The sequence below is a fragment of the Alexandromys fortis genome, unplaced genomic scaffold (genome assembly GCF_014885135.2).
Source record: "Alexandromys fortis isolate MF-2015 unplaced genomic scaffold, M_Fortis_MF-2015_v1.1 scaffold_368, whole genome shotgun sequence".
Taxonomy (NCBI): Eukaryota; Metazoa; Chordata; class Mammalia; order Rodentia; family Cricetidae; genus Alexandromys; species Alexandromys fortis.
The window spans coordinates 580,942-608,494 of record NW_026068243.1 but is presented as its reverse complement, the minus strand read 5'-3'; the positions used below and the strand labels follow the sequence as shown (position 1 = coordinate 608,494).

At 37.1% G+C, this 27,553-nt stretch overlaps 2 protein-coding genes across 3 annotated transcripts; one reads left to right on the top strand and one right to left on the bottom strand.

Moving 5' to 3' along the window:
- The first annotated feature begins 4,013 nt into the window (after positions 1-4,013).
- On the top strand, positions 4,014-11,860 carry LOC126494010 (ovomucoid-like). Of its 2 annotated transcripts, none has more exons than XM_050131171.1 (5): positions 4,014-4,093; positions 8,390-8,480; positions 9,189-9,226; positions 10,082-10,194; positions 11,652-11,860. In XM_050131171.1, exons 2-5 carry the CDS (start codon positions 8,417-8,419, stop codon positions 11,695-11,697), a joined length of 261 nt encoding a protein of 86 aa, XP_049987128.1. In that variant the 5' UTR covers positions 4,014-4,093; positions 8,390-8,416; the 3' UTR covers positions 11,698-11,860. The 2 variants fall into 2 exon arrangements, with proteins under 2 accessions (XP_049987128.1, XP_049987129.1); XM_050131172.1 differs by lacking the exon at positions 4,014-4,093 and adding an exon at positions 8,200-8,284.
- Positions 11,861-19,287: 7,427 nt separating this feature from the next.
- On the bottom strand, positions 19,288-27,046 carry Marcol (MARCO like). Its single transcript, XM_050131175.1, has 4 exons — positions 26,998-27,046; positions 22,703-23,337; positions 19,644-19,765; positions 19,288-19,420 (listed from the first exon to the last, which is right to left on the bottom strand). Exons 1-4 carry the CDS (start codon positions 27,044-27,046, stop codon positions 19,288-19,290), a joined length of 939 nt encoding a protein of 312 aa, XP_049987132.1.
- Positions 27,047-27,553: the final 507 nt, after the last annotated feature.

Below are 27,553 nucleotides of genomic sequence, written 5' to 3'. Positions count from 1 at the left end.
CATAGCTATAGCACAGCTGCTTGTAGGCCACTTACATCACCCTAAATTCTCTTACATCTGTTTGTGGCTGCCCTTTCCCAGGCTTAGCTCTAGGTTATCCATTCTTTCTCCACTTAATTGCCTTTCTGGATGTTTTGTACAAATAGAATTAAGCAAAATTTCCTTTGTATCTACTTCCTCCCATCAGGATTATTCTTTTTGGTTCATCCATATTGTGAATTATATTTTAAAATACTGAATGATATGATTTCTTGAGTTGGTAATTAAAAATTTAAAGTGCATTGATCATTTGATCGACATCTGGGATGTTTGTGATGTTTAACTATTATTATTAATGCTATTGCGAACCTTACCAAACAAATGTTTTCATTAAAATGTTTTTATTTCCTCTTTGTAAATTCCTGGAGATAAAGTTTGTGGCTGGTATGGTAAATAAATACATGGTCTTTAAAATGTGCCAAACACTTTTCAGGGTGGCTGTACCTTTTTTATGGTCTCCTAAGTAATGCATGAATATCCTGATTTCTCTACGTTTGTGACAACACTTGCTATTATATCTTATGGTTTGTAATCACTATAGTGATTAAATATATTCAAGATGGACAATACAGCAGCTATGCGACATTGTGTAATGATTACTATGAACTGATGCATGCATCCATCACCACATGTGTTCTACAAGAGATAAATAAAAAATTTCCTCTTGGGATAGAAATTCATATCTTCTCATTAAGAGTTGCCCTCTAAGTCCATAACTCCCAGGTCCTGAGAATCATCAGGCCATCCTCCGATTCTGTGATTTTAACTTTCTAAGATTTCATATATGAATGAGATCATATATAGTGTTGTGCATCTGCCCCAATTAGTATCATGTCATCCAAGGTCATACATACAATCTCACACATGACAGGGTTCCTTAATTTTTTTCATTAAATAGCATTCTGTTATGTGTGTATAACATAATTTTATTCACTCATTGATTTTGGTCTCTAGGTTATCTTTATATACTTGTTATTATAAATAATGTTGCAATGAATGTAGGAGAGTAGATAAATCTCTCATACGTTTACCTCGGGATTGTTTGATCATATGGCCTTTCTTGCTTCTAGTTTCTGAGGAAACTTTATAATATTTTCCACTGTGACTACATTGCTTTCCCTTCTTCCCAACATTCATGGTTTTAGGAAGAGAATCTACAACTACTAGTTTACTAAACTAAGATTCATTATCTAAGTCCTTTCATATTTCATCATTTAAGTTCCAATGTTACTAATAAGAATATTTTAGCAAACATCATGTGTCTATGCAATTGCCTATTTCTTAGGACAGGAGGTACACACAATCATCAGTAAAATATAACAAAAATGATTGTTTACCATGCCCCCGGAAGTGATCTATGGAAGGAAATGGGAGTCAACACAGCATGCTCTGCTCCACTTTGTACTGTTATAAAGGGACACTTCTCACAAACCTGCTAGCAACACAACTTCATTTAACATCATACCTGTGTGATAGCTAAATGTTGCTGTTTGTTTTTTACTCTTTACTCTTTTTTTGGTGGGGGGACTGCACCCAGCTCCCGAATAAAGACACATAGAGGCTTATTCTTACTTATAAACACCCGACATTAGTTTGACGTATTTTTAGCTATGTCTACCTTTTGCTTCTGGGCTTTTATCTTCATCCCACGTGCCCTTTCTTACTTCTTTCTCCATGGTTTGCTGTGTAGCTGGGTGGCTGGCCCCTGGAGTCCTCCTTCTCTTGCTTCTCAATCTCTCTTGCTTCTTCCCTATCTTCTTTTCCTCCTATTTATTCTTTCTGCCTGCCAGCCCCACATATCCTTTCTCCTGCTTAGCTATTAGCCATTCATTTTGTTATTAGACCAATCAGGTGTTTTAGGCAGGCAAAGTAACACAGCTTCACAGAGTTAAACAAATGCAACATAAAAGAATGCAACGATCAACCAGGCCATGGTAGCGCATGCTTTTAATCCCAGCACTTGGGAGGCAGAGGCAGGCAAATCTTTGTGAGTTCGAGCCAGCCTGGTCTATAAGAGCTAGTTCCAGGACAGACTCCAAAGCTACAGAGAAACCTGTCTCGAAAAAAACCAAAAAGAGCAACAATCTTTGCATCATTAAACAAATATCCCACAGCATAAACAAATGTAATGCAACACACCTTAAAATAATATTTTACAACAACAAGATGTTGAAACATAAAAAGAAGTCATTCAAATCAAATATTATTGTTGTAGAGAACTGCTGTCTATACAAAATCGTGCTGATATAGATATCTGGCATGAGACAATATGGCTATCACTGGGCCTTGGGGGGCTCTGAATCATCACACATTGTCTAACTTCAGATGTCCATTAAAATAGACAGTGACATAATGTGCCATTTAATTATTCCTGGCCAAATGTAGCTTTTGTTATAGACTCGAGGTCAGAGGCCTTTGCTATTTTGTATTTGTCAGCCTGCTTTAGCCAGTTTTTCTGTTAGTATGGGCCTTCAGTGTGGCCAGTATTAAGGTCTGTGTGTCCATGTGCTTGTGTGTGCCTGTGTGTAGTTTGTGTGTGCCAGCATGTGCCTGGGTACCTGCCAGGGCAGTTTGTCTTCTCTTTAAGTGTTCTCTCACACACTTAAGTTGTCTTGTCTCCAATGATCCTTTTCCTTCTCTGATACTAGAGTTTGTGCCACACATGAGTCTGTCTTTAGAAAAATTCTAAGTATTGATTTATCCTGGCTACAAATCTAGAAGCAGATCCCTGAACTTTTCCCCCTGTTTTGAATTGTTTTCTCTTTTCTAGGTACTTGTTTGGGAGGTTTCCATTACCTTTATACTTCTCTGTTTATGAGAACAAACCCTCTCTAACGTCTTTCTAAGGGGAGATCTTTGGAAACAATTCTCCTGCTTGGGTTGCTGTAAAGCCTACAGAAAGAGTGCCTGCATCTCTGGATCTTGGGCCACCAGTCTTCGGGAACTTATCAGATGTGTCCTGTAGGCATGCTTCTGACTCACCCATCTATCCTGACTTTCCCTCTCCGAGAATCCCTGGTGGGCATACATGCCAAGCTGCTCCACGCTCCAGATACCACACTTCATTCCCAAGGCTTTCCCTTCTTCTTATATGCTAACTAATCCAATATAGATCATAAGGTTGAACCTCAACCATTGAGAAACACCCAGGTTCCTCCTTGAGTCAGGTATAAAAGACAAAAGCCTTTTCAGCTGGGTGGGCTTACTTTCCTGTCTTTGAAGTACTAAGTATCCTTTGCAGGAATCAAATGCATTGATCATATTATATTTTTTCCCCAGTGTAACTAAAAACAGTGTGTTAGTAAACAATGTGTGTTGTGAAATTCTTTACTCTTACAGATAGGTTTCAGGGTAACTTTATACGTATGCTCATTTTCTAGGATAAAATATAGGCACAAACATTAGCAATATATATATTATATATATAATAATATTATATATAGCAATATATATATAATATATAACATATATAAGCAATATATATATATGCCATCGTATGTGATCCATGGATAGAAACAGAAGTCCACAGAAGTTGCTGTACTGCGCATTTTCTCTGCATAGCATTTGAAAGGGATCCTGTCCTCAGAGTCCTACAAATGCATCAGCTATTTCATAGCTTCAGTTAAATCTACAATTATCTGATCCAAAGTGGTAAAATATAAAAATAAAAGACTCTGGTTAAGCCGAAAGTACCTTTAGTACAGAGAAATTCTGAGAATTTCCCAGGCCCTTGCTTGGAAGCTTTTCTCTCCGTTTTGATCTATCATGAATTATGCTATTTTTCTTATCTTCATCGTTCTGCGTTTATGAGTGCAAATTTTCTACAACCCCCTATGCAGGAACGTCTTTGAAAATTATCTGATGCTTTTGCTTGAGCGACTTTAAGGCCTCCAGGAGGAACACATGTATCTCTTTATCTTGGGCCACCAGGGTTATGCAAATCAAGCCCACAGGTGAATTAAAAAAATTCTCTGGTTGGATCGCTCTTGAAAGAGCACAACAAAATTGCCCTTCTCCTTGCCAGCTAACTTCTGTCTTCACCACCTTCTCTGAGGTATGTCTTATTGAATCTACTTGTGTTCGTAGAATTTAGTATTCATCCTAGAAAGGACAATTTTCATTTTCCCAAAGAAGGCACTGAGATTCTAAAGTCAGTAGAGTCCTCAGGCCTTAGGGACAATGTGGGAAAGCGGTCCTCCCTGTGTGTCCTACATCTCAGGAGGCCTCTCTGCTCCTGCATTCTTTCTTGTTGCATAAGCGCATCAGGGCAGGTGAGAGCAAATGATCCATCTTCATTAGTACTCTAGGCGGTTAGACCAGCTGTCCTGCCAGCACTAAACTTTGGGAAGGGAGTACAAAGAACATCTTACAAGTCATGGAAACAGTAGCATTAATAAATAGCCCTTTCTTTGCTCTGTCATCCAAGGGGACCTGTAAACGATAACCAGCAATAACCAACTAGACTTGGTTTAACATACTTTTTCAATCAAAGGGAATAAAAGGCCTTTGAAAACTGGCTATTTCAAGGCTTGGGTAAGAAAGAATAAAAAAGATTTTGGTGGGGGTATCTTGTAAGGTCATGGAAGAAAGTGCTCAAAGACAATAGTGGAGCCTTAGAGGGACAAAGATGTCTACTGAGAAGGGTCTCTGACTGAAGCAGGGGAGGACATGATTGTAAAGAAGTATATTGCAGGGTGGTGGTAGCACATGCCTTTAATCCCAGCACTTGGGAGGCAAAGGCAAGTGGATCTCTGTGAATTCAAGGCCAGCCTGGTCTACAGAGCAAGTTCCAGTACAGGCTCCAAAGCTACAGAAATATACGCAGTAGGGAGGCAGTGCTCAGTGAATAATGTGAATTCAGACTGACTGTATGAAGCAATGTTGGCAAATAGTATTGATGGTACTTGAGGGAGATGGTCTTACTGTGATTTCTCGGGATCGTTCTACACTTTTTCCTTAATTGTCCATCAAATGGCACAATGGTCAGGATCCACTCACACAGTGTTGTATTTTTATTAGACTTTGCTCCATTTTATAGCTGGGCATTAATTTACTGTTCTATGTACTAACTTCACTTAGTTGGGAAGACACTGCATTACAAAGTGGTGGTTTGAACCCAAACTGAACTCATCTGAAAGTCTGGCATGAGTACTTCTAGAATGAGGGGCTCCAGTTTGAGTCTCTATCGTCCTGGAAAGCGTAAGCAGCTGTGATGGGATTATTGACATATGAGTACCGTAGATAGCCTGCGGGGTGCTGCATGCTGAATACTCAGATGTAGCATAAACTGTAGGCTTAGAAAGAAATGTGCAAGTATCCAGGAGAATATTCGATTTTTTTTTGATAATTGTTTGATAAAGAAATGACAGTGATTCTATATAAAACTCCATAGGATGTTGGTTGAAGAAGAGAGAGTGCTTTTCAATGCTTTTTATGATTCATCTATGAACCTCGTTCATAATCAGTTGTAATTACACTAATTTTGCACTGGTGATTTTTAGATACTGTTTCATTACTGTCCTATTGCTGTGAAGAGACACCGTGAGCAAGTCAGCTCTTACAAAGAAGGCATTTAGTTGGTGCCTGCTCACAGTTTTAAAGGATTAGTCCATCATCATCATGAAGGATGCATGGTGGTAGGCAGGTAGTTATGGGGCTGAGAGTTTACATCCTGATTCATAAGTAGTCTGAGAGAGAAAGAGGGAGAAAGATAGACAGAGACAGACAGAGAGAAAGAGATTCAGATAGGGCTCATTCTCCTTTAAACCACCACAGACATAGATGCAGAAATAAACAACTAAGATAAATATCAGTTTAAGTATATAATACAAGTAAAATTCATTTCACATTGCAATGTGTATTTAACATTTGAAGATCAAACCATGTAATTTATAGTAGCAAAATTCAGTTAGTAGTTGTAATCATTTCCATGCACTAAGGAAATAAAAGACCACTTGACACACATCTAAAAATATGGACCAAGTGTGTGTGTGCATATATATATATGTATATATATACATACATATATATATTACTGTTGAGGATTGGACTACTGTTGGTATAGAGCCAAATATCCGCAGAAACTGAAAGAAGCAAACAACCCAATCATGACAAATAAACTCTGAAAGAATTCTGAAACTTTCATTATGCTTTTAAGCCAAAGAAAAATGCAAGAAAATTGTTTTTAGTTTTTTACTTTCTTGGCTATAATTCTTATGGATTATCTACCCAATAACATGGAGAAGAAAGAAAAGTATAATTTCTCGTAATGCAAGAAAAAAGTAGTTTCCCTCTTACTAAAAATTGCCATGTCTGTAGAAAATGTAATGAAACACGCAATTATTTTAGAAAGTCTAAGATGAGTGTGTCAAAGAACTGAAAGAGAGTTCAGTGCCCTGTTATTACTGGTCTGCTCTATATGTATGGATATTGGAGAGTTACAGCAAAACTAAAACCTTAAAGTCATTTGTAGTAGAATTTTGCATTATGCATCGCACTATTCAACCAGGAATGAAATAAATCTCACAAAGTGCCGGGAGACTAACTTCTAATTCCCAGTGGGTCCGATGACTTGGGTCGGATGTGTGAAGTCAGAGTAAGGATGAAACTCTGACCACCTGTTTCAAACAAGCAGTCTCGTCGAGCCTGAGCTGTTTTTATTTGTACAGTTTCAATAGTTTTCATGAAAATTTTTATAATCATATCTGCTTCCTTAAGTTTCTAATAATAATTAAATAGTTGCTGGTTTTTTTCCCTCACCTCCTTTCCTTTCCACCCCCCTTTGCACCATTAATCATCACCGACTTGATTCATAGCTTCAATAATAGAAGCATTAGCAATATAGCAAGTAACAAAGAAAATTTCCTAGCTAGGTACACCTACAGGTAAAACAGTGTGTCTAGCTAGCAGCATTTGCAGTTACAGCATCATACAAAATGAAAGAGAATTTTAGCTCCAGTGGTCAATGTTCACCTCTAGTCAACTCTAAGCTCTCACAATGAACTCATCAGCCAAGGCTGAATCAATCCATTCTTCATTCTATACCATCCTACCTCCTATGGGGAATATGCCAGGTTTCCCCCCATCATCCTGTGGACTACATAACAAGAACTTTTTTGTGCTATTCTCGGGTCATGTCTCCTGAAGAAGTCACATGGTCCCCAGCAACAAAGGATTTTAAACTTTCAGTGACCACTAAAACTTGAGTTAAGATGCAATTTTTTTTTTCACAGGAACAAAATAATCCCTATTAGAATACTAACAGAAACTTCTATAGCAGAAATGAACAAACATATTCTAAAAGTCATATAATGGCAAAACACCCCAGTTATCCACATGGATTTTAAAAAATGATAAAGGCAACATATTGATTTAAAGTTTTGAGAGCATCTATTTTTAATATTTATTATATACTACAATAATCAAGACATTGATGTGTTCCTCAATGCAATATTTAGATCAATGGATATCAGTAAAGAACAAGATTATCATCATTTGAATGAATATGTACAAGAGATTTTGACACAATCAAAGGAGCAATTTATTAGGGAAATAGTGCTTGAACCTTTAAGTACCTTTGTGTTTAAAATGGATTTTTTATTTGTAAAATATGCAGAAATTAACTAAAAAAAATCTTAGAGCTAAGTATAAAACCTCATGAAATTTTAGCCAAAACCTTTATGATGTTTAGTTAAGTAAAAACGTTTTAGATACAGTTCAAATGTTTAACAGGAATGAAAAAGTTGTTGTATTGGACTTTCGTTTAAAAGTTGTCATTTGGTAGAAATTCAAAAGGAAAATCTTTAACTGCAATGAGTTAACCATACCATTCCCCTGAGCTGCTGAAGAGGGAGCAAAAATACCACAGTTGTGTATGAGATGTATAATCACTTGGCTTGTAAAGCTGCAACCAGGAAACAACCTGATGATACATCATTAGGTGTATGGCTGCATACAATACGGTACTTGTGTGAACATGAGATACCAATTCATAACAAAGGGGAATGAGCCTGCCCACATGGGCTTTCCAATAACTACTGCTAATTAACAAAATGATGCAAAATGTCGTCTATTTTAAAAAATTGGGACAGACAGCTAATCTCTTGTTGGCTGAGGATGTCTTGTTATCATTTTTGCTGATCACTATATTTTTTTAGTGCAGTTTCCTAAGTTCTTTGTGTATTGTCATTTTGACAAATCGTGATACACAACGTTCAACTCTCTGTCGCTGCATTCTTTATCTTCGGTAAGACTGAGAAGTAGCCTTGTGCTACCGTTTCATCATCTACTTAGTGTTAACTGTAAGATTTGTTAAATGATTTGATATTTCAATCCATTTGTTTTCTCCTAGTTTCATTGAAAGCTGATATCGGACCAAATGGCTTTCATTCCGGTGATCAAGTTTATCTTACTAATCATGTCGATGTTTAGCCCTTTCTCAGGTAAGTATTTATTTCTTTGTCCTTGAAAAACCTTTGATCATTCAGTAGCTGCAATAATTGGGCCATGCTAAAATAGAGGAACCAACTGGGAAAAACTGAGAGGATCCTGAGGATTTTTTTTTTTTTTTTTGGATTTTTTGAGACAGGGTTTCTCCGTAGCTTTTGGTTCCTGTCCTGGAACTAGCTCTTGTAGACCAGGCTGGCCTTGAACTCACAGATATCCGCCTGCCTCTGCCTCCCGAGTGCTGGGATTGAAGACGTGCGCCACCACCGCCCGGCTGATCCTGAGGGTTTTTTTGAATCTAAGGTATTTCATAGAAAAAAAAAAAGATACTTTTAAAAAAGTACTAAACTAGATTGGTTGTAAGGAATTTACTTGAGGTTCTAGTCTAAGGCTTTATGTAAACCTCATGCTAGTCACTGTTCTCTTTCAACTTCAGCTTCCTTATCTGTGAAGTAAGGGAAAGATCTATTTTGACAGCTATCCTAGAATTACACACATTAGTATCTTAGAGTTTATGACATCAGTAAGGTTATAGCAGTCATACACATGCTTGCATATTGCAACTTAATCACTTCTCTCTTGTGTGTTTATGTAGTCTAGGACTATAGAGAATCTTGGTTGCAATTAAACACCACATTTTAATTTAAAATGTCCAATAGTCATTATTGTTGTTGTTATTGTTTTCCCCTCTGTTCTGATTGCAGATGCACGCTCCAAAGTTAAGTATGAGGAGAGATGTAAGGTGGGCTTCCATTTGGATGATTATAACCTACACAAATCATAATATATTTTATAGTACCAAAAAGATTAACACAAGATGTATTGATTTAAAACAAACAAAACAAAACTTTTAACCTTTCAATTTGTGATGACATCAGAGCGCATGATTGTAAATGCTGCCTTCTCTATCAGTGCAGTGTTAGGTATGAGGGAGTATGGAGAATACTAATTTGTGGTAGCTCAGAGTGTTTGAAGAAATATCTGATAAGTGAGGAGATCAGAAAACGAGGAGTAAATAAACTATATATAACATGGTAAAAGTGGTATGGATTTTGACAAAATAGAAAAGGCTTTTAACCTGAAAGCCACAAAAGAGTTAAAATGTTCTAGGTGAAGATGGTGGGGTAACAGATGGAAGCCAGAAACATTTAGTCTCCCAGGCCACAAAGATTAGAATGTTAATCTTCAAGAAAAACGACTAATGTTTTTGTATGGATTCAAGACAGCATTTGAGAACCATTAGAAGTGCCTAAAACCAGATACTTACATGGGATATTGTGCAATTGTCCTGTCAAAGATAATGTTTGCTCAATGTAGGGTAAAAGAAATGAAAGTAAAAACATGTGAATTGAACTTGTGGTGTGACTGCTTTTATGAATTAATCAAAAAAGAAATTATTGTAGAGTCCTGTCTAAGTTTCAGGAGTTATTCTCATATTCATATTCTGATTTTCAAATCAGAATATCCAGATATACAAATCTAAAAGCAACTTGGATAAATTTTGTACATCAGGATATTCATAGCATGTGGGAGATAAAAATCTTCTATTTCTGTCACTATTGTTTTTACTTTTTAAAAATATCTCTGATTTTTATAGACTGATTGTTCTGATGGAGATACAAGAATAGATTGTACCAAAGATTACTTACCTGTTTGTGGATCAGATGGCAACACCTACGATAATTATTTAGCTTTTTGCACTGCATCAAGGTAAAAACCAAACAAACAAGCAAACAAAAATCCTTTATATTTGTTCTTCTTAAATAATTTTGCCTTAGTCAATAATTCCATGAAAAACAATATTGACAATAACTTAATGCATTGAAACAATGTGGGATTTGAATGTTATTTATATATGACGAAATCACCATTCAAAAGGGTTTCATGGTGGAATATCTTTAGTATCATTCTCTATGATCACAAAGACATATAGATATCAAATAAACCCAGGAAAACCATAGTCCCTGTTTAGTTTTGTTTAAAGACAATTTTGCTCTTGGTTTTAATTTCTACAAGATAGTATCTTTATTACAAAAAATATATATGTGCATGTGTATGTGTATATATGTACACACAAAAACACACACACTCCAATTTTTCAAGAATGCATTTCTCTGTGTAGCTCTGGGTGTTCTGGAACTCAGTCTGTATATCAGGTTGGCCTTGAACTCAGAGATTCATCTGCCTCTGCCTCCTAAGTGCTGGAGTTAAATGCATGTATCATCACCACTTAGATTATCAATTTATTTCTATCTGTGTGGGACATTTACTTATTCTTTCTAGATTTTGTTGTTATGACCACAAATCATTCAGGAAAAATAAAATAAATGAAGATGGAACGAATCAGTATAAAGTATAAATGAATATATTTCCATTCTTTTACCTTTAACTTAAGCTGAACATCCATGCATTTGTTTGATCACAAAATAAGCAATGGACTCTATATTAATGAAACAATACTAAACCATTCCAATTAAAGTTCAACAACAGAATAAAAACAGTTTTCTTCTTGTAGAAATGATCCAAAACTATCATTTGAATGAGAACATGGTGAAAGGAAGGAAAGATGATGCAAGAGGGACAAACCAAGGGGATTAAATTCAGCAGAAGTTATTAGTAGACAGATCACAGGGCCAATGAGCAGTATCAGAGGATGTCTACATGTATCGTCAAAAGTGATACTTCTCTAGGGAGCTCAGTGTTGGAAAATATACAGAACCTGCTTTGGTGGCTACTCAGCCTCTAAAGCCTATTTCATGAAGACTTGGCTGAACATACAGTTCTAAATGAGAGTTGGTACCATTAGTGAGGCATAAATAAGAAAATCAGGAGTAAGCCAGTAGAGTGGGTCAAAATCTATTTATTCTCTAGATGACAGGTTGGCAATGATGTCAGTTCACTCTAAGATAGATAAGGCTGCTTCTGTTTTTCACAAACCATTGTCATGTCATCTCTGTTTTTATAGAAGCACATTGAACAAGTGTGCTCATCAGTCTACAGAAAAGAATGGAGAGCTAGAAAGTGTGGGACTAAGATAGTTCCTGCCTTTAGAAAACAGAACCTACCATGCTTAGTCCACCACACAAAAACTCTTACTTTGAGGAACCCTGGCGGGTTTCATATAAGACTTGTAGTATAATGATCTAACTGTTTCTTTTTCTTTTTAGGTTCCAAAATGGCCAACTTAAATTCAAACATTATTTTCAGTGCTGATTCTGTGAAATGGATTTAAAAATGCAACAAATTCTCCTGTTGTCTCTGTTTAGTTAATGTAATTTGGAAAGTTTCTATCATTTTATTTTATGTCAGAGAATGTAGAAACTCAGTCCACACAAGACATGATTTGTTTCTGAATTCACAAAATAATTATTTCTTAGTTGTCTTGCTTTTAATAAATTTCTTGTTTTGGGAAGACTAATAATTTCCTATGACAAAAACAATTTGATAAATTAAAGAATCAAAATGTAAGAATGTTGCCTGTTATGTGGATTCCCTCTCCCAGTTGCTTTGAAATCTGTACATAGTTGAATCACTTTGTGGATGCTTACACCATTAGTTTGCCACCAGGAGAAGCAGCCCTTGTACAAATCATTTGAAAGAATACTGAATATAGTAAGTCACTTACACTTGCAGAAAAACTATGGTTGATCAAGACATTATGTGAAGAAGTGGTGTAAGAACAGACAGAGTACAAAAGTTCCATCTCAAGTTGGATCACTCAAGACAACCAGTGAACAATATAACCTTGTTCTTAAAATGTCACATCTTGATCTCTATTGAATTCTTTGATTTTCTGAGAGATGCTATGCAGAGAATGGTTTGATATCTTCTGGAAAAGTCTTTTTTTTTCCTTCTTTATTTGCTTTCCCTTTTCTTTCTTTATAGAACGGCTTAGATTTTTTTAAATATAATTTTTTATTGAAAAAAAATTTTTCTGCCTCCTCCCCGCCTCCCATTTCTCTCCCTGTCTCCCTTTTCCCCCCTCCCCCCACTCTTCTCCCCCTCCCTCTCCAGTCTGAGGGGCAGTCAGGGTTCCCTGCCCCGAGGAAAGTCCAAAGTCCTCCCAGCTCCATCCTGGTCTAGGAAGGTGGACATCCAAACTGGCTAGGCTCCCACAAAGCCAGAACCTGAAGTAGGACCAAAACCCAGTGGCATTGTCCTTGGCTTCTCAGCAGCCCTCACCACCCCCCCAACAGACAAAGGTCTGATCTCCAAAATATATAAAGAACTCAAGAAACTAGACGTTAAAATGCTAATTAACCCTATTAAAAAATGGGGCACTGACCTGAACAGAGAATTCTCAACAGAAGAAATTCAAATGGCTAAAAGACACTTAAGGTTATGCTCAACCTCCTTAGCGATCAGGGAAATGCAAATCAAAACAACTTTGAGATATCATCTTATACCTGTCAGAATGGCTAAAATCAAAAACACCAATGATAGCCTTTGCTGGAGAGGTTGTGGAGAAAGGGGTACCCTCATCCATTGCTGGTGGGAATGCAAACTTGTGCAACCACTTTGGAAAGCAGTGTGGCGGTTTCTCAGGAAATTCGGGATCAACCTACCCCTGGACCCAGCAATGCCACTCTTGGGAATATACCCAAGAGATGCCCTATCATATGACATTGGCATTTGTTCAACTATGTTCATAGCAGCATTATTTGTAATAGCCAGAACCTGGAAACAACCTATATGTCCTTCAATAGAAGAACGGCTTAGATTTTTATTTTTTAAATTCTACTTTCAAAACCAGAGCCTTTATGTTTTTGTTTTGCTTTATAACAGGAGTGAAAGTTAGGTATAACTAAGAATATTTTTAATGAGAAGCAGTAATTTAAGTATTAAATAACTACTATATACTAAAACTGTAATAAATTATTAATGAGAAAACCTATTTTATGAGATTAAAAGAGAGAGGTGCTATGGAATAATCCTTTTGTCCACTGTAAAGATTTGCCATTCTAATTGGTTTAGTAAAAATCTGACTGCCTGGGAACTAGGCAGAAAGTATGGGCAGGACAACCAAACTAAGGATGCTGGAATGAAGAAGGGTGGCATCAGGGAAGATGCTAGCAGATGCAGAGTAAGTAGGACATATAGAAAATGAGGGAACAAGCCATGAGCCATGTGGCAGAGAGTAAATAAGAAATATGGGTTAATTCAAATAGCAAGAACTAGTTAGTAATAAGCCTGAGCTATTGGTCAAGCATTTATAATTAGTATAAGCATCAGTGTGTTTATTTGGGAGTTGCTAACAGACAGAACCTTCTTCCTACAGAGAGATTGTCTAATAGGCAGCTCATAACTTTAACTCAAATGCATTGATTGCAATGGGGAAATGTGTAAGAATATATATCTAATTCCATTGTCTAATTGGATAGAACAATTAGAAATAAACCATACATAGATTCAACCATAGATTCTTTAATGGAGGGCACTTTGGGATTTTATTCATTTACATAAACTGTAGACAGAAGTTTTTGTCCCACCTGGTCCTATGGCCATTCAGTTCCGAATAAACACACAGAGGCTTATATTAATTATAAACTGTTTGGCTTTATTGCTCAGGCTTATTATTCACTATTTCCTACAGCTTAAATTAACCCATAATTCTTATCTATGTTTAGCCACATGGGTTGGTACCTTTTTTCAGGGAGGCATTTTCATCTTGCTTCCTCTGCATCTGGCTGATGATTATGTCTCTGCCTTTCATGTTCCCAGAATTCTCCTAGTCTGGTTGTCTCACCTATACGTCCTGCATGGCTACTGGCCAGTCAGTGGTTTAGTAAACCTATATGAGTAACAAATCTTTACAGTGTACGAGACATAGCAATAAGCATATTAGTGATCTCTTCCATTTTATATACATACATGTTGTATAGCATAGGCTTATTCTAGACTATAGTCCAGACACGATTCACTCCAAACTTCTGAGAGACTCTATACAAACATAGAAGCACAAGTACTGCAGTCATTGACTATTACTTTCTATAATTTGGATTCCGCCTTAGATGGACCTAGACTAGGTTTTATTTAATGACTAGGTTTTAATCTTGAGTTTAAACTTTAATCTGACTTCCTTGACCATGAGGGCATCCCTAGGCCTGATGATGCCAGAAAAGCCATGGTGTTAAAGAGTTTGAGAGAAAAAGAAGGTTAGATGCATTTACCTTATGAATTTTTCAAACTTAGATGGCCAAAATAATATAGAGAAATGTGAATTATGCATGGGAGGGCAATGAGATACTAAGGTCTTCATAGTTCAAGTTTAGCTACAAAATACCCCAGTAGCACAAAAAACTGAGAGAAACAATTAATAAATGGCACCTCCTGAAACTGAGATGCTTCTGTAAAGCAAAGGACACAGTCAATTAGACAAAAAGGCAGCCTACTGCCTGGGAAAAGATGTTCACCAATCCTACATCAGATAAATATCTGACCTCCAAAATATATAAGGAACTCAAAAAATAGACATCAAAATTCCAAAGAACCCAATTAAAAAATGGGGTACAGAACTAAACAGAGAATTCTCAGCAGAAGAATCTCAAATGGCTTAAAGGCAATTAAGGAAATGTTCACCATCCTTATCCATCAGGGAAATGCAAATCAAAATAACTTTGAGATATCATCTTAAACCTGCCAGAATGGCTAAGATCAAAAACACCAATGATAGCTTATGCTGGGGAGGATGTGGAGTAAGGGGAACACTCATGCATTGCTGGTGGAAATGCAAACTTGGTTATATTTTTATGCTCCTTATAAAATATAAAAATAAAATTAAGAAAACAATTGCTGGATAGGCATAGTAATCCCAGCACTGGGGAGGCAGAGGCAGGAAGATATCTATGAGTTTGAGGCCAGACTTGTCTACATTTTGAGTTTCATTACAGTCAGAGCTGTAGAAGGAAGCCTTATCTCAAATGTATTTTACCCACGAGGCAAAAGACTTATCCATTCAAAACTACAAATCATTACTGAAAAATACCAAAGACCCTGATAAATTTAAAAAGTATCCAGTGCATCTGGGTTGAGAGATGCTTCATCAGGCGATGAAAGGAGACAGAGACAGAGACCCACATAGGAGCACCGGACTGAAATCTCAAGGTCCAAATCAGGAGCAGAAGGAGAGAGAGCACGAGCAAGGAACTCAGGACCGCTAGTGGTGCACCCATACACTGAGACAATGGGGATGTTCTATCGGGAACTCACCAAGGCCAGCTGGCCTGGGTCTGAAAAAGCCTGGGTTAAAACTGGTCTTTCTGAACATAGTTGACAATGAGGACTACTGAGACCTCAAGAACAATGGCAATGGGTTTTTGATCCTACTGCATGAACTGACTTTGTGGGAGCCTAGGCAGTTTGGATGCTCACCTTACTAGATCTGGATGGAGGTGGGTGGTCCTTGGACTTCCCACAGGGCAGGGAACCCTGATTGCTCTTTGGGCTGACGAGGGAGGGGGACTTGATTGGGGGAGGGGGAGGGAAAGGGGAGGCGGTGGCGGGGAAGAGTCAGAAATCTTTAATAAATAAATAAATAAATTAAAGAAAAAGAATCCACAAGGATGACCCCAGTTAAGACCCTAAGCAATAGAGGAGAGGGTGCCTGAACTCACCTTGCCCTGTAATCAGACTGATGAATATCTTAAATATCACCATAGAACCTTCATCCAGCAAATGATGGAAACAGCGGCAGAGACCTGCATCACATCACTGGACTGAGCTCCCATCGTCCAGTTGAAGAGTAGGAGGAGTGAGAATATGAGCAAAGAGGTCAAGATCATGATGGGTACACCCACTAATACAGTCTACTTACTTGAGCTAATGAGAACTTACCAACACCAGCCAGACTGGAAAGCAACAAGCATAGGACCAAAGTAGTCCTGAATGTGGTTGACAGTTGCATGACTGGGAAGACTGAGGGGAACACTGGCAGTGGCATCAGGATTTATCCCTACTGCTTGTACTGGCATTTTGGGAAACTATTCTCTTTGGATGAATATCTTGCTCAGCCTAGATATAGTAGGGAGGGCCTTGGACATTCCTTGAAGCAATGTGCCTTATTTTCTCTGAGGAGTGGATTGGGTAGGGAGTTGGGTGGGGTTATGTGGAGGAAATGGGAGGAGGGGAGGGAATGGGAACTTGGATTGGTATGAATAATAAAAAAGATTGTTTTTGTTCCTAAAAAAATAAAAATTGAAAAATTATAACCAAATTTTATGTACAGAATTTGAATCCTGTAGCTTTGCAGAGTAGAATAATGTTCGTTAGCACTTTGTACGTGTAGAATTCTTAGTATTTTCTAGATATATAATTGTGTCATTTGTGAGCATTGGCTAATTTCATTCCTTTGTGCAACTTGGATGGCTCCATTTCTTATCTTACCTGAGGAATCTACCTGGAGCTTCTGTTACTATGTCTAATAGAACTCGTAAAAGGAGGCATCCTGGCTTATTTTTGATCAGGTAGGACAGTCTTAGCTTTCTATTCTTAGTAATATTAAGCTAACTATTGCTTTTCTTATAATGGGAGAAACCTTTTAATCTATTGTGTTGAGTGATTTTACCACATGACATACTTTAAAAATGTCAGCTATGATAATCATGCTTTTCTTTTTTTTCTTAAAATGCATATCACTTTGGTTTCCATGTTGGAAATTCTTGCAGTACAACAGCACCTTTCTTGGTAATGTTGCACAAGTTTTATATTTTACGCTGCTTTTGTTTGTTTATTTGTGTATGTGCATGCACACACATGTGTGTGTACGTGTGTGTGGTGTGAGTAAGCCACGGTTCATTTGTAGGTATCAGAGGAAACCCTGCAAAGTTCATTTTCACTTTTCATCATATGGGTCCTGAGGATCAAATGCGGATTTCCAGGCTTGGTGGCAAGAACCTTTACTTTCTGAGCCATCTTAAGGGTCCCTAATCCCTTCTCTGTGCTGGTGAATATGGGTTCTATAATGTCACTAAGGACTGTGCGAGTCAACACTCACGAAAGATGTTGGTCTGTGGTTTTTGTAGATGGGTCTTTAACTGCCATTGCCATCAGGGTAATACTGGCTTCATAAAGTGAGTTCTCAAGTGTTTTCCTCTTAGTATTCTTTGGATGAATTTGAGAAAGATTAACATTAATACTCATTTAAATGCTTGGTATAATTCCCTAGGGAAGTCATCTGATCAAGAAGTTTTTGATTTACATTTTAATTTTACCATGTCCAGTTTTGTTCATGTTCCTTCTTAAACAATAGTGCATTTTTTTATGAATTTATCTTCTTCAGTTAGGTCACTTAATTTCTTAACATACACTTGCTCATAATATTCTCATTTAAAATCTGTTACAAATCACGGACTATAGTTTCACTGAGGTTACTTTAACTCCCCCAGAGATTTCTGGAACTAAGACTCCTAAAGTGAAAAATCGTTACATTTTGTAGGCAGTCCTGAAATTCTAACATGTTGGTTCATGTATTGAAAGAACAAGAAAGACCCATATTCACAAGGTTTTGAAGTTTGGGAAGGGGAGGGATAAGACACTGATAATCTTTGGGAATGTTTATACACAAAACTCCAGCAATCAGGAGAATATTTTGGAATGATTTTATTTGCAGTGAATGGAACAAGCTCAGAAATAATACAGACTCCATTAGCCTTAGAACACCACGCTAGCGTCACACTTGAACTCGCCAGAAAATCCATTGTGAAATCAGAATTGCAGTTGGCTTTTGATGCTATCGATAATGGTTCATATGAGCATCTAGCATTTCCCCTCATGGTTGAGACTCAACTTCCCTCTACTCAGCCTAAGGAAAAAAAAAAAAAAAAAAAAAGAAAGAAATCAGCTGTTGTGGCAGCACCGCAAAGGAAAATGGGACTGTTCCAGATCAGCTAGGAAAAGCAGGCTTTGCTGCTGGGTTCTGTGGCCTCCATTCACTGTCTTGCAAAGCTATGCACATTGCTTCAGCCACTGCTCCTCTCTAGACAAGGTGCTTTATATGAGAGAACTGGTGTCTAAGGTCCTTTGTAGTTACAAATTCTTGCAGGTAGTGCAATGGTAACAGTTATGTAATTCCCAGATTGTACAACTGTTGAAAACAATACACACATTCTTAACTTGCTAAGCATTCAAAAATTCTGAAAAGTTACTTTGTAACTCTTTCCTAATTAGTTGTTACAATTTTAAAATCTTCTTTGTTGAGCCCTATTTACTTATATACTATGTGTGTGTACTGGGGTCAGATGTGTGCTGTTACACATATACAAAGGTCAGATGACACAGGTATGCAGTATTACCTCCCCTCCTCTTACCTTGTGTGTCCGTGGGATGGCGCTCATGCTGTCTGTCTTGGGGGTAAGAACTTTACCTAATGAGTCATCACCCTGGCCCATATCCTACCATTTCTAAATGGCATAGTTTTTTTTTTCTTGTAGAAGGACATAACACCAGATGGTTCATATGCTTCACCAAACCCACTTCTAGTAACATTACAATTAAAACAACATTTTAAAATAACAATAACTAACACAAGGGTTTCCTAGTGTTTTTTTGATATTTTTTTAAACTTCTCTCATATTTTGAACACTAAAGCTCATATACTTAGGAATTTCTGGGTTTTTGCTTATTGTTTTACTTCCAAATCTTAAAGCACTGTGTGGTAATTGGAGCTATTAAAAAATGCTTGGTAAATCCTCAACAGAAGTTAATTTTATCCTGATATAATCAGATTAACAATCACTGTTCTCCAAGACTTAGCCGAATATGTAGTTCAGTGATTAGGTATCTTGGACTAAAGATGTGTCTCAGTCATTAAGAGAACTTGCTGCTCTTATAGAGGACCAGGATTTGTTTTCCAGTGTTGACATTGAGTGATTGACAACCACCTGTTAACTCCAGTTTTAGGGATCTGACAACCTCTTTTGGCCTCCTTAGATACCCACACCTACAAGTTTTAAAAGAGAATTAGGTTTGTTTTAAACATGTCCTCAGACAAATAATAGCCAGGACCATTGTTGAGAGAAGATTATCTAGACATAGAAAATATTATTTTTTAAAATATTTTCTTTGACAAATAATCACTGGGACCATTGCTGAGAGAAGATTATCTAGACATAGAAAATATTATTCTCTTTTCTGTGACTGAAAAGGAAAAAAAAGATTATTACCTCTTTGCTTCCTTAAATACACAGGAGTTCCCATATGTCTTTCCATCAGAACCACAGACTGGTTTGTAAACTGAGTCGCACCTTTCTTTACCATCTGAGCTCTTGCTGACCATCCTTCCAGTCTGCAAAGATGGGAGAGAGCATCAGGTAAAAACAGCGTGATAAGTTTGATTCAAAAATGATCAAAGAAAACATTAATTGTTCATTTATTATTGAGAAGCATTATTCTGCATTATTATGTGTTAATCATATTATTCCCTTTTTACATATACTACATTGAATCTATAGGTCTAAAGGGTTATGTGAATGTCTAGAATTAACAATATATTTTGATCTATTTTACAATTGTAGGCGTAGAAGCATAGTGCTTTCAGGTTTAAGCCTCACACATGAATGTGTTAAGTATCTAATCAGTGACTTAAAGATGTAGTTATTTACCACAAAGTTTCTAAAACATAACCTGCTCTTAAATGATTTAGAGACAAATCTTAACTCTAAAAGGAGCAGCAAGTCTGGGAAAAGCCATACTTACAAATGTAAATAGCATAAAATTTATTGTTTTTTTTTTCTGTGTGAAGGAAAGATGAGGCAGGCATAAAATTATGCACAATTTCTTTATGTAGTACATAACAATATTTCTTTGAGTATAAATTACTAAACATCAGAAGATTAGTTTCACAGTTTTGGTTAGCCCATGAAGACAATCATTAATAAGAATGATGAGACACTTTTAGTCAAAAGTTTATAACCTTATGATGGTGACTTATTCATATATAGCCTATAAAACAGATAGTTGGCCAAAAGACACCTAAGGTATGCTCAACTTCCTTAGCGATCAGGGAAATGCAAATCAAGACAATTTTAAGATACCATCTTACACCTGTCAGAATGGCGAAAATAAAAAACACCAATGATAGCCTTTGCTGGAGAGGCTGTGGAGAAAGGGGTACACTCATCCATTGCTGGTGGGAATGCAAACTTGTGCAACCACTTTGGAAAGCAGTGTGGAGGTTTCTCAGGAAATTCGGGATCAACCTACCCCTGGACCCAGCAATACCACTCTTGCGAATATACCCAAGAGAGGCCTTATCATACAACAAAAGTATATGCTCTACTATGTTCATAGCAGCATTGTTTGTAATAGCCAGAACCTGGAAACAACCTAGATGTCCTTCAATTGAAGAATGGATGAAGAAAGTATGGAATATATACATATTAGAGTACTACTCAGCAGTAAAAAACAAGGACTTCTTGAAGTTTGCAGGCAAATGGATGGAAATAGAAAACACTATCCTGAGTGAGGTAAGCCAGACCCAAAAAGAGGAACATGGGATGTACTCACTCATATTTGGTTTCTAGCCATAAATAAAGGGCATTGAGCCTATAATTCTTGATCTTAGAGAAGCTAAATAAGAAGGAGAACCCAAAGAAAAACATAAAAACACATAGGCATCCTCCTGAATATTAACCTTCATCAGGCGATGAAAGGAGACAGAGACAGAGACCCACATTGGAGCACTGGACTGAAATCTCAAGGTCCAAATCAGGAGCAGAAGGAGAGAGAGCACTATCAAGGAACTCAGGACTTCGAGGGGTGTACCCACACACTGAGACAATGGGGATGTTCTATTTGGAACTCACCAAGGCCAGCTGGCCTGGGTCTGAAAAAAGCCCGGGATAAAACCGGTCTCGCTGAACATAGCGGACAAGGAGGACTACTGAGAACTCAAGAACAATGGCAATGGGTTTTTGATCCTACTGCACGAACTGACTTTGTGGGAACCTAGGCAGTTTGGATGCTCACCTTACTAGACCTGGACGGAGGTGGGTGGTGCCTGGACTTCCCACAGGGCAGGGAACCCTGATTGCTCTTTGGGCTGATGAGGGAGGGGGATTTGACTGGGACTGGGGAAGGGGGAGGGAAATATATAAATTAAAAAAAAACAGATAGTTATTTCTCCCATTTTATAAGCACTATACAATTGCCAAAGTTGTTTGATGCTCTGAAGACCTCAGCGACCTGCTCAGAATGTTAAGAAGGATGGCAGCCTTCTTTCTGGGAAAGTAGTACTTTAAAGCAACCAAGAGACACTAAGAAGAACAAATAGCTTTCTCCAGAAAGGAAGATGAAAATAGGTAATTCATGATAAAAAATAATAAAGTTATCCTTAAGTTAAGATAGAGGACATTTTCTATCAAACTAGGGTATAAGTATAATATGAAAGCTTTCAGATAGATGGAACCAGGAAGCCACAGGGGAAAGAAGGCAGGACCCAGGAGAGGATACAGGATACGCGCCGAATATGTAGATGCTCCTGTTCATGTAAAACAGCTCACAAGCATCAAGCATGTTGTTATTCCATCCATTGACCAAACCAGGAGAACTGATTTTTGTGTTTCATTTATCCTAGACTATAAGAATAGAGGTTAAAATGAAATGGTAGTTTTTAAACCATGTTCATGATTGAGTTGAAACTAGAGATGGTTAGTTATAAAGAAACAGCATAACTTCTACGATGCAGGAAATGCTCAGGAATATATTAGCAGACTATCACAGCACTCTGTGATATGGACGCCATGTGAGTAAGTGCCATTTGGAATGACATTGGATGACAAACAGGGTCCTAACACTGAAAATCCCTGGAAGTCACATTCGGGATTTTGAGTTGCATCTTTTAGGAAACTAGAGGCACTGAAGAAATTTGATCAGGAACAGCAGACCAGTTTCATTTGGAATGATCATGTTTACAGATTACATCTGCGATTGAAATGGGTGTGAAAGTTAAACCCAAGAGGGATGGACTCGGTTGATGAGATTTTTCATTAATTCAGTTTATGTTTGAGGGTTTGAACAGGAGAGGACAGAAAGAAACAAAAAAATGATATAAAACAGAAAGTCCCTCAGTGATGACGAATGTGAAACTAACGTTGCTTTCATTTTGCTTGGTCAGTGGCATTGCAAATTGTTCTTAGTTTGTGGTATTCAGCTAACTATTATCAGGCTTGGAAAACAGAATGACTTAAGTAAGTTTAAAGAATAAGACAGAATCAATACTAACCTTAATCCTCATTGTACCATCCTTTGATAAGTTATCTTCATTTTTTCTTTCTTCTTGTTTATATAAAGACCTTGGTTTCCTTTGTTGGTTAGAAGATTTTGGCTTCCATTGTTGGCTAGAGGATCCCGGTTTCCCCTTTTGGCTAGAGGATTCTAAACTCCCAGGCTTGCCTTTATTGGTAGGTAGTGTTGGCTTCACCTTTTGGCTAAGAGACTTTGGCTTGTCTTTGTTCTTAGGTGATACTGGCTTCCCTTTTTGGTTAGGAGACCCTGGCTTTCCTTGTTGACTACGTGATCCTGATTCTTCTTGTTTGTTAAAAGAACGTGAAGTTCCTTTTTGGTTTGATTCCCCTGACTTCCCTTGGGAAATCCAAGCACTGGGCATCCCAGGATTTTTAAGAACTTCTGGCCTCCCTTGCTGGTCACCGCCGACTGGTTTGCCTGGTTGGTTGGAATACCCTGGTTGTCCTTTCAGAATGAGCATTCCTGGTTTGCCTGGTGTGAGACTACTTCCTTGTTCATCAGGTTTCTCCCCTCCCCCAGGATTAGCTTCATTTTTTGTCTCTAGACTAAGTGAAGGTTTTTGATTCTCTTCCAGCTTGATAGTACTCGGTTTGAAAATCTGGGTAGAAGAAACTGAAATGAAAAAATAAGAAAAAGAATAAAAGAGGAATTATTTTAATATTTTAAAACAAATAATTCACCACATGATATGATTATCATATGACTTCTTGAATTTTTAAAAATTAACTCCAAGTAGGAATTTGCCCATTTTTCTCTCACATTGAATATGTAGGTTCTTCCAACTGTTTTTCTTTAATGAGTTATAATTTCCAAAATAGCATAGCATCTAGCATGCTTGTTCATTTGTAAATAGTGTTATCTGATTTCTTTTTAACTAGGCCTCCTTTCTGTCATTATTTCCCATTTTTTCTTGAGAAATAAGAAATAAGAGTAGTCTCTGCTCAGTACCTATTTTAAGCTTCTGTTTTATCATAGAATACATTTTATGACTGATTATCAATTTTCTAAGAACAAAGTCTCTTCCAGCCTGCAGGGAAAGCATTATTTGCCTCTAAGCAAAACTCCCAACATCAATTATAGTGTTGGTTATATTATTTTTTGTTAAACTATAGAAAATGATAGATACTACGTGTATTTTTGTATGTATCCTTTCTTTATTTTTTATGTATTTATTTATTTTTACAATGGCTCTAAGAGAACAAAAATTTTGACACTTCCAATTGAGCTCATCTTTTATTAACAAGGCTTTGGCTATTTGGGATATATTTTTATTTATTTGTTTTTATATAAATTTCAGCATTAATGTTCTGTTTCTTTGAAGGATGTCATTGGAATATTAATCAGAATTGCATTGAACCTGTAGGTTAAGCTAATCCATGCAGTCATTTTTACAATATTGATTCTGCCAATTTATGAACATGGAAGATTTTACCATCTTTTAGAATTCTCTTTAAATTATTTGTTCAGTGTCTTAAATGTTTATTGTAAAGGTCTTTCATTTCCTTTATTAAGTTTATCCTAAGGTATTATATTACACCTATTCAAAGTATAATTTTAAACTAAGACTTAGAAAATTTCACACAATGTATCTTGGTCATGTTCAGCCCCAACTCCCCCTTCCTAATCCTCCCAGAACCACTCTTCCCCATCATAATATCTTTTTTCTTTGTCATTTTCCCCCAGTAAAGTCTATTTTCCAGCAACTGTCCTAGTCCTCTGGCTCTTATACTCTTTCTGCCTCTCTCCCAGGATGTTCCCTGAGCATAGAAGTTCAAGGCTTGTGTTACAAATGCTGCTTGGAGGAGGGAACCCCATGGTCAGTTGATCTCTTTGTCACTTAGATCAGTTGTAGTTTTATGTAATGACCTCTTTCTTTCTGCTGAAAAAAAAAATAAAGCCTGATCTGGGATGAGAGCTATACTTCCTGTGGGCATAAGAAAAAGTTGAGTTCAGATAGAGATTGTTATACTGGTCTAGACGAGGAGCAGCAGTAGATTCTTAAAACTTTGTCATCAAAAGAAAAAATAAACTAATAAAAAATGGAGTACAGACCTAAACAGAGAACTCTCAACAGAGGAATCTAAAATGACTGAAAGACACTTAAGGAAATGTTCAACATCCTTAGTCATCAGAGAAAACAACTCTGAGATTCCATCTTACACCCATAAGAATGGCCAAGATCAAAAACACTGATGACAACTTATTCTGAAGAGGTTGTTGGGAAAAGGGAATACTTCTGCATTGCTGGTGGAAATGCAAGCTGGTACAGCCCTTTTGGATGTCAGTGAGGCGATTTCTCAGAAAATTAGGAAACAACCTTTCTCAAGACCCAGAAATACTACTTTTGGGTATATATCCAAAGAATGCTCAATCGTTCCACAAGGACATGTGCTCAACTATGTTCATAGCAGCATTGTTTGTCATAGCCCTTCGAACAAAGAATGGATAAGGAAAATGTGGTACATTTACACAATGGATGAAACTAGAAAACATCATTTTGAGTGACGTAACCCAGATACAGAGAGACAATTATCACATATACTCACTCATAAATGGTTTTTAAACAATAAAGCAAAGAAAACCAGCCCACAAATGACAATCCCAGAGAACCTAGACAACAATGAGAACCCCAAGAGAGACATACATAGATGTATGTATGGGAAGTAGAAAAAGACAAGATCTCCTGAGTAAATTGGGAGCATGGGGACCTTGGGTGAGGGTTGAAGGAGAAAGGAGAGGTAGGGAGGGGAGCAGAGTAAAATGTAGAGCTCAATAAAATTAAAAAACTTATGTTCTAAAACTAATGTATTCCATGTTTTCAATTTATTCTGGCAATTCAAATATCACTTATATTTTTTTATATTTTCAGATTATGGTCCCCCAGTGTTAGTGTCAAAAAACAATAAGCAAAAGTTAATATTTTGCAGCTTAGCAAAATGGCAATCTTCTGGGTCACATCTTTTGTTAATAAAAGTGTTCCTTTTGTCTCATCTTGTTCTTGATAGCAGTCACCTTTCTTCTTTTTTATCTTGAGGTTTCTTCTAAGATTTTCTTCAATGTTACTTTGTTTTCCTGGGTAACTCTCTGCTCATGGTACACAACTTAAAATCATCTTGAGGTAGATGGTTTCCAATTTCTACTCAGGGTCTTATTTTAATTTTAAATTTCGCTGCTTGATATCTTTAAAAGTATACACCTTCGAATCTCACACACTTTAAACATAACTGAATGTATTGGCAATGGTGTTGAGCATGCTGGTATACTGGCTGGCAGACACAACTTTGTCTAGGCAGAACTCTGAGCAGCCGGCAGCATTCTGAATGATGCTGATAGAGTATGGGGGGGGGAATCATGATTGTAATATAGTCATTCATCCAATTAGAGGAAATGTTTATGTTTAAAGAGCCCCTTACTGTGCCAGGACTATAATTTGAGTTAAAGATACAAAAAAAGACCATGATTCTGAGATATCTGTCAATGAATACAAATATGTAAATAGGACAGCATAGTCATACAGTCAGTTCTACAACACACAAAACAAAATGAATGAGAGACTAGGTAGCATGGATATGTCAGCAAAAAGTGGTGCTGATGTGGATTTGGGGGGGTGAAGAAGAGGAAGGGGTGAAAGTCTAACATTGGCATAGAGTAGAGGTCATAAAATCAGAAGTGGAAATGAAAAACCATACCAAACCAAATCTTTTAAAACAAACCCTGTCTTGAAAAACCAAAAAAAAAAAACCCCACCTATATTAAAGTATAAACTAGAAAGTATAGCAGTATTTGTCACCTACAAAGAGTTCAAATAATGTCAACTGATGTAACCACCTTTGCAATTTCTAAAGAAAAAGGGGAAACAAATTATTTCTATTTTACTTATAAGACACTCAAACACCTTAAGCAATTTATGTAAATATACAAATTCAAGATTAAAATAAAATTAAAATCTAATCACAGAACATTGGCTCACAGCACACCACCCTTCTCTTGCAAGATATGAAATTGAATTTTATGCTCTTATATAACATTTTTTGATTGACAGTACCTTTGTACTCTAAGCCTTTTCTAACCTCTTATTCATACTTCTGTCCGACCACAAGTCTTCCATTCTTGTACCCAGTCACCATTTTATGCCTCTAGGTCTTTATCGTTCTGAAATCATCTTTGCCATTTTTGTTGTTTGATTCTGATATAGCATCACCTCAATCCTCAAATATTTGAACTCTGTCCTTAGAGAGTTGGAAAGAAAGACACCAGACACAACTTTCTTACCTGAAAACACAACCAGGAACATGAAGGGAAGGAACGTCAACCCCCCCATGACAGAGCCCGGAGATTCAGACTTGGCTGTTGGACAGCGGAAGTAATTCTTCTGTAGCTCCTTTCTAAGTAAACCACGCTCATGACCACCATGTTATATATTTGAAAAATTCTCCACCCTTATTGCTAAATACTGTTCAGCACTGTCTCGAAAATTCCACAGTAAACTTTCACAGAGGAAGGTGTTTCTTGAATTTGAGCCTCACACCCCAAACTCCCATAAATATCCAAACTTTAATATGCGTCTGTCGAATTATCTTCTCCCTGGATGAAAATGGGGAGACACACCTGGGGAAGGGTTGAATTTATTGTTCATTTCTTTATTGCTAAGGAATGGCTTATTGTCAGGTGGTGTTGCTATTCACTCAACAAGTTTATATGTCTATGATGGGGACCTTCAAGGCATTTTCCCTCAACTGAAATTTATACCAATCATTTACCTCAAATTACATATTAAAATCAAGTTAAATGCATCAGCTATTGGTCATTAGTAAGTTATGAATGCATT

Bases quoted from the DNA above. Each gene is read 5' to 3' on its own strand.
- LOC126494010 (XM_050131171.1), top strand. From the start codon at position 8,417: ATGGCTTTCATTCCGGTGATCAAGTTTATCTTACTAATCATGTCGATG. The intron at 8,481-9,188 runs GTAAGTATTTAT...TTCTGATTGCAG, and splicing joins GATGTTTAGCCCTTTCTCAG to ATGCACGCTCCAAAGTTAAG. The intron at 9,227-10,081 runs GTGGGCTTCCAT...TGATTTTTATAG, and splicing joins AGTATGAGGAGAGATGTAAG to ACTGATTGTTCTGATGGAGA.
- Marcol (XM_050131175.1), bottom strand. From the start codon at position 27,046: ATGGGGGGGTTGACGTTCCTTCCCTTCATGTTCCTGGTTGTGTTTTCA. The intron at 19,766-22,702 runs GTTAGTATTGAT...CCATCTTTGCAG, and splicing joins ATGGTACAATGAGGATTAAG to ACTGGAAGGATGGTCAGCAA. The intron at 19,421-19,643 runs GTAATAATCTTT...TAAAACTTGTAG, and splicing joins GTATTTAAGGAAGCAAAGAG to GTGTGGGTATCTAAGGAGGC.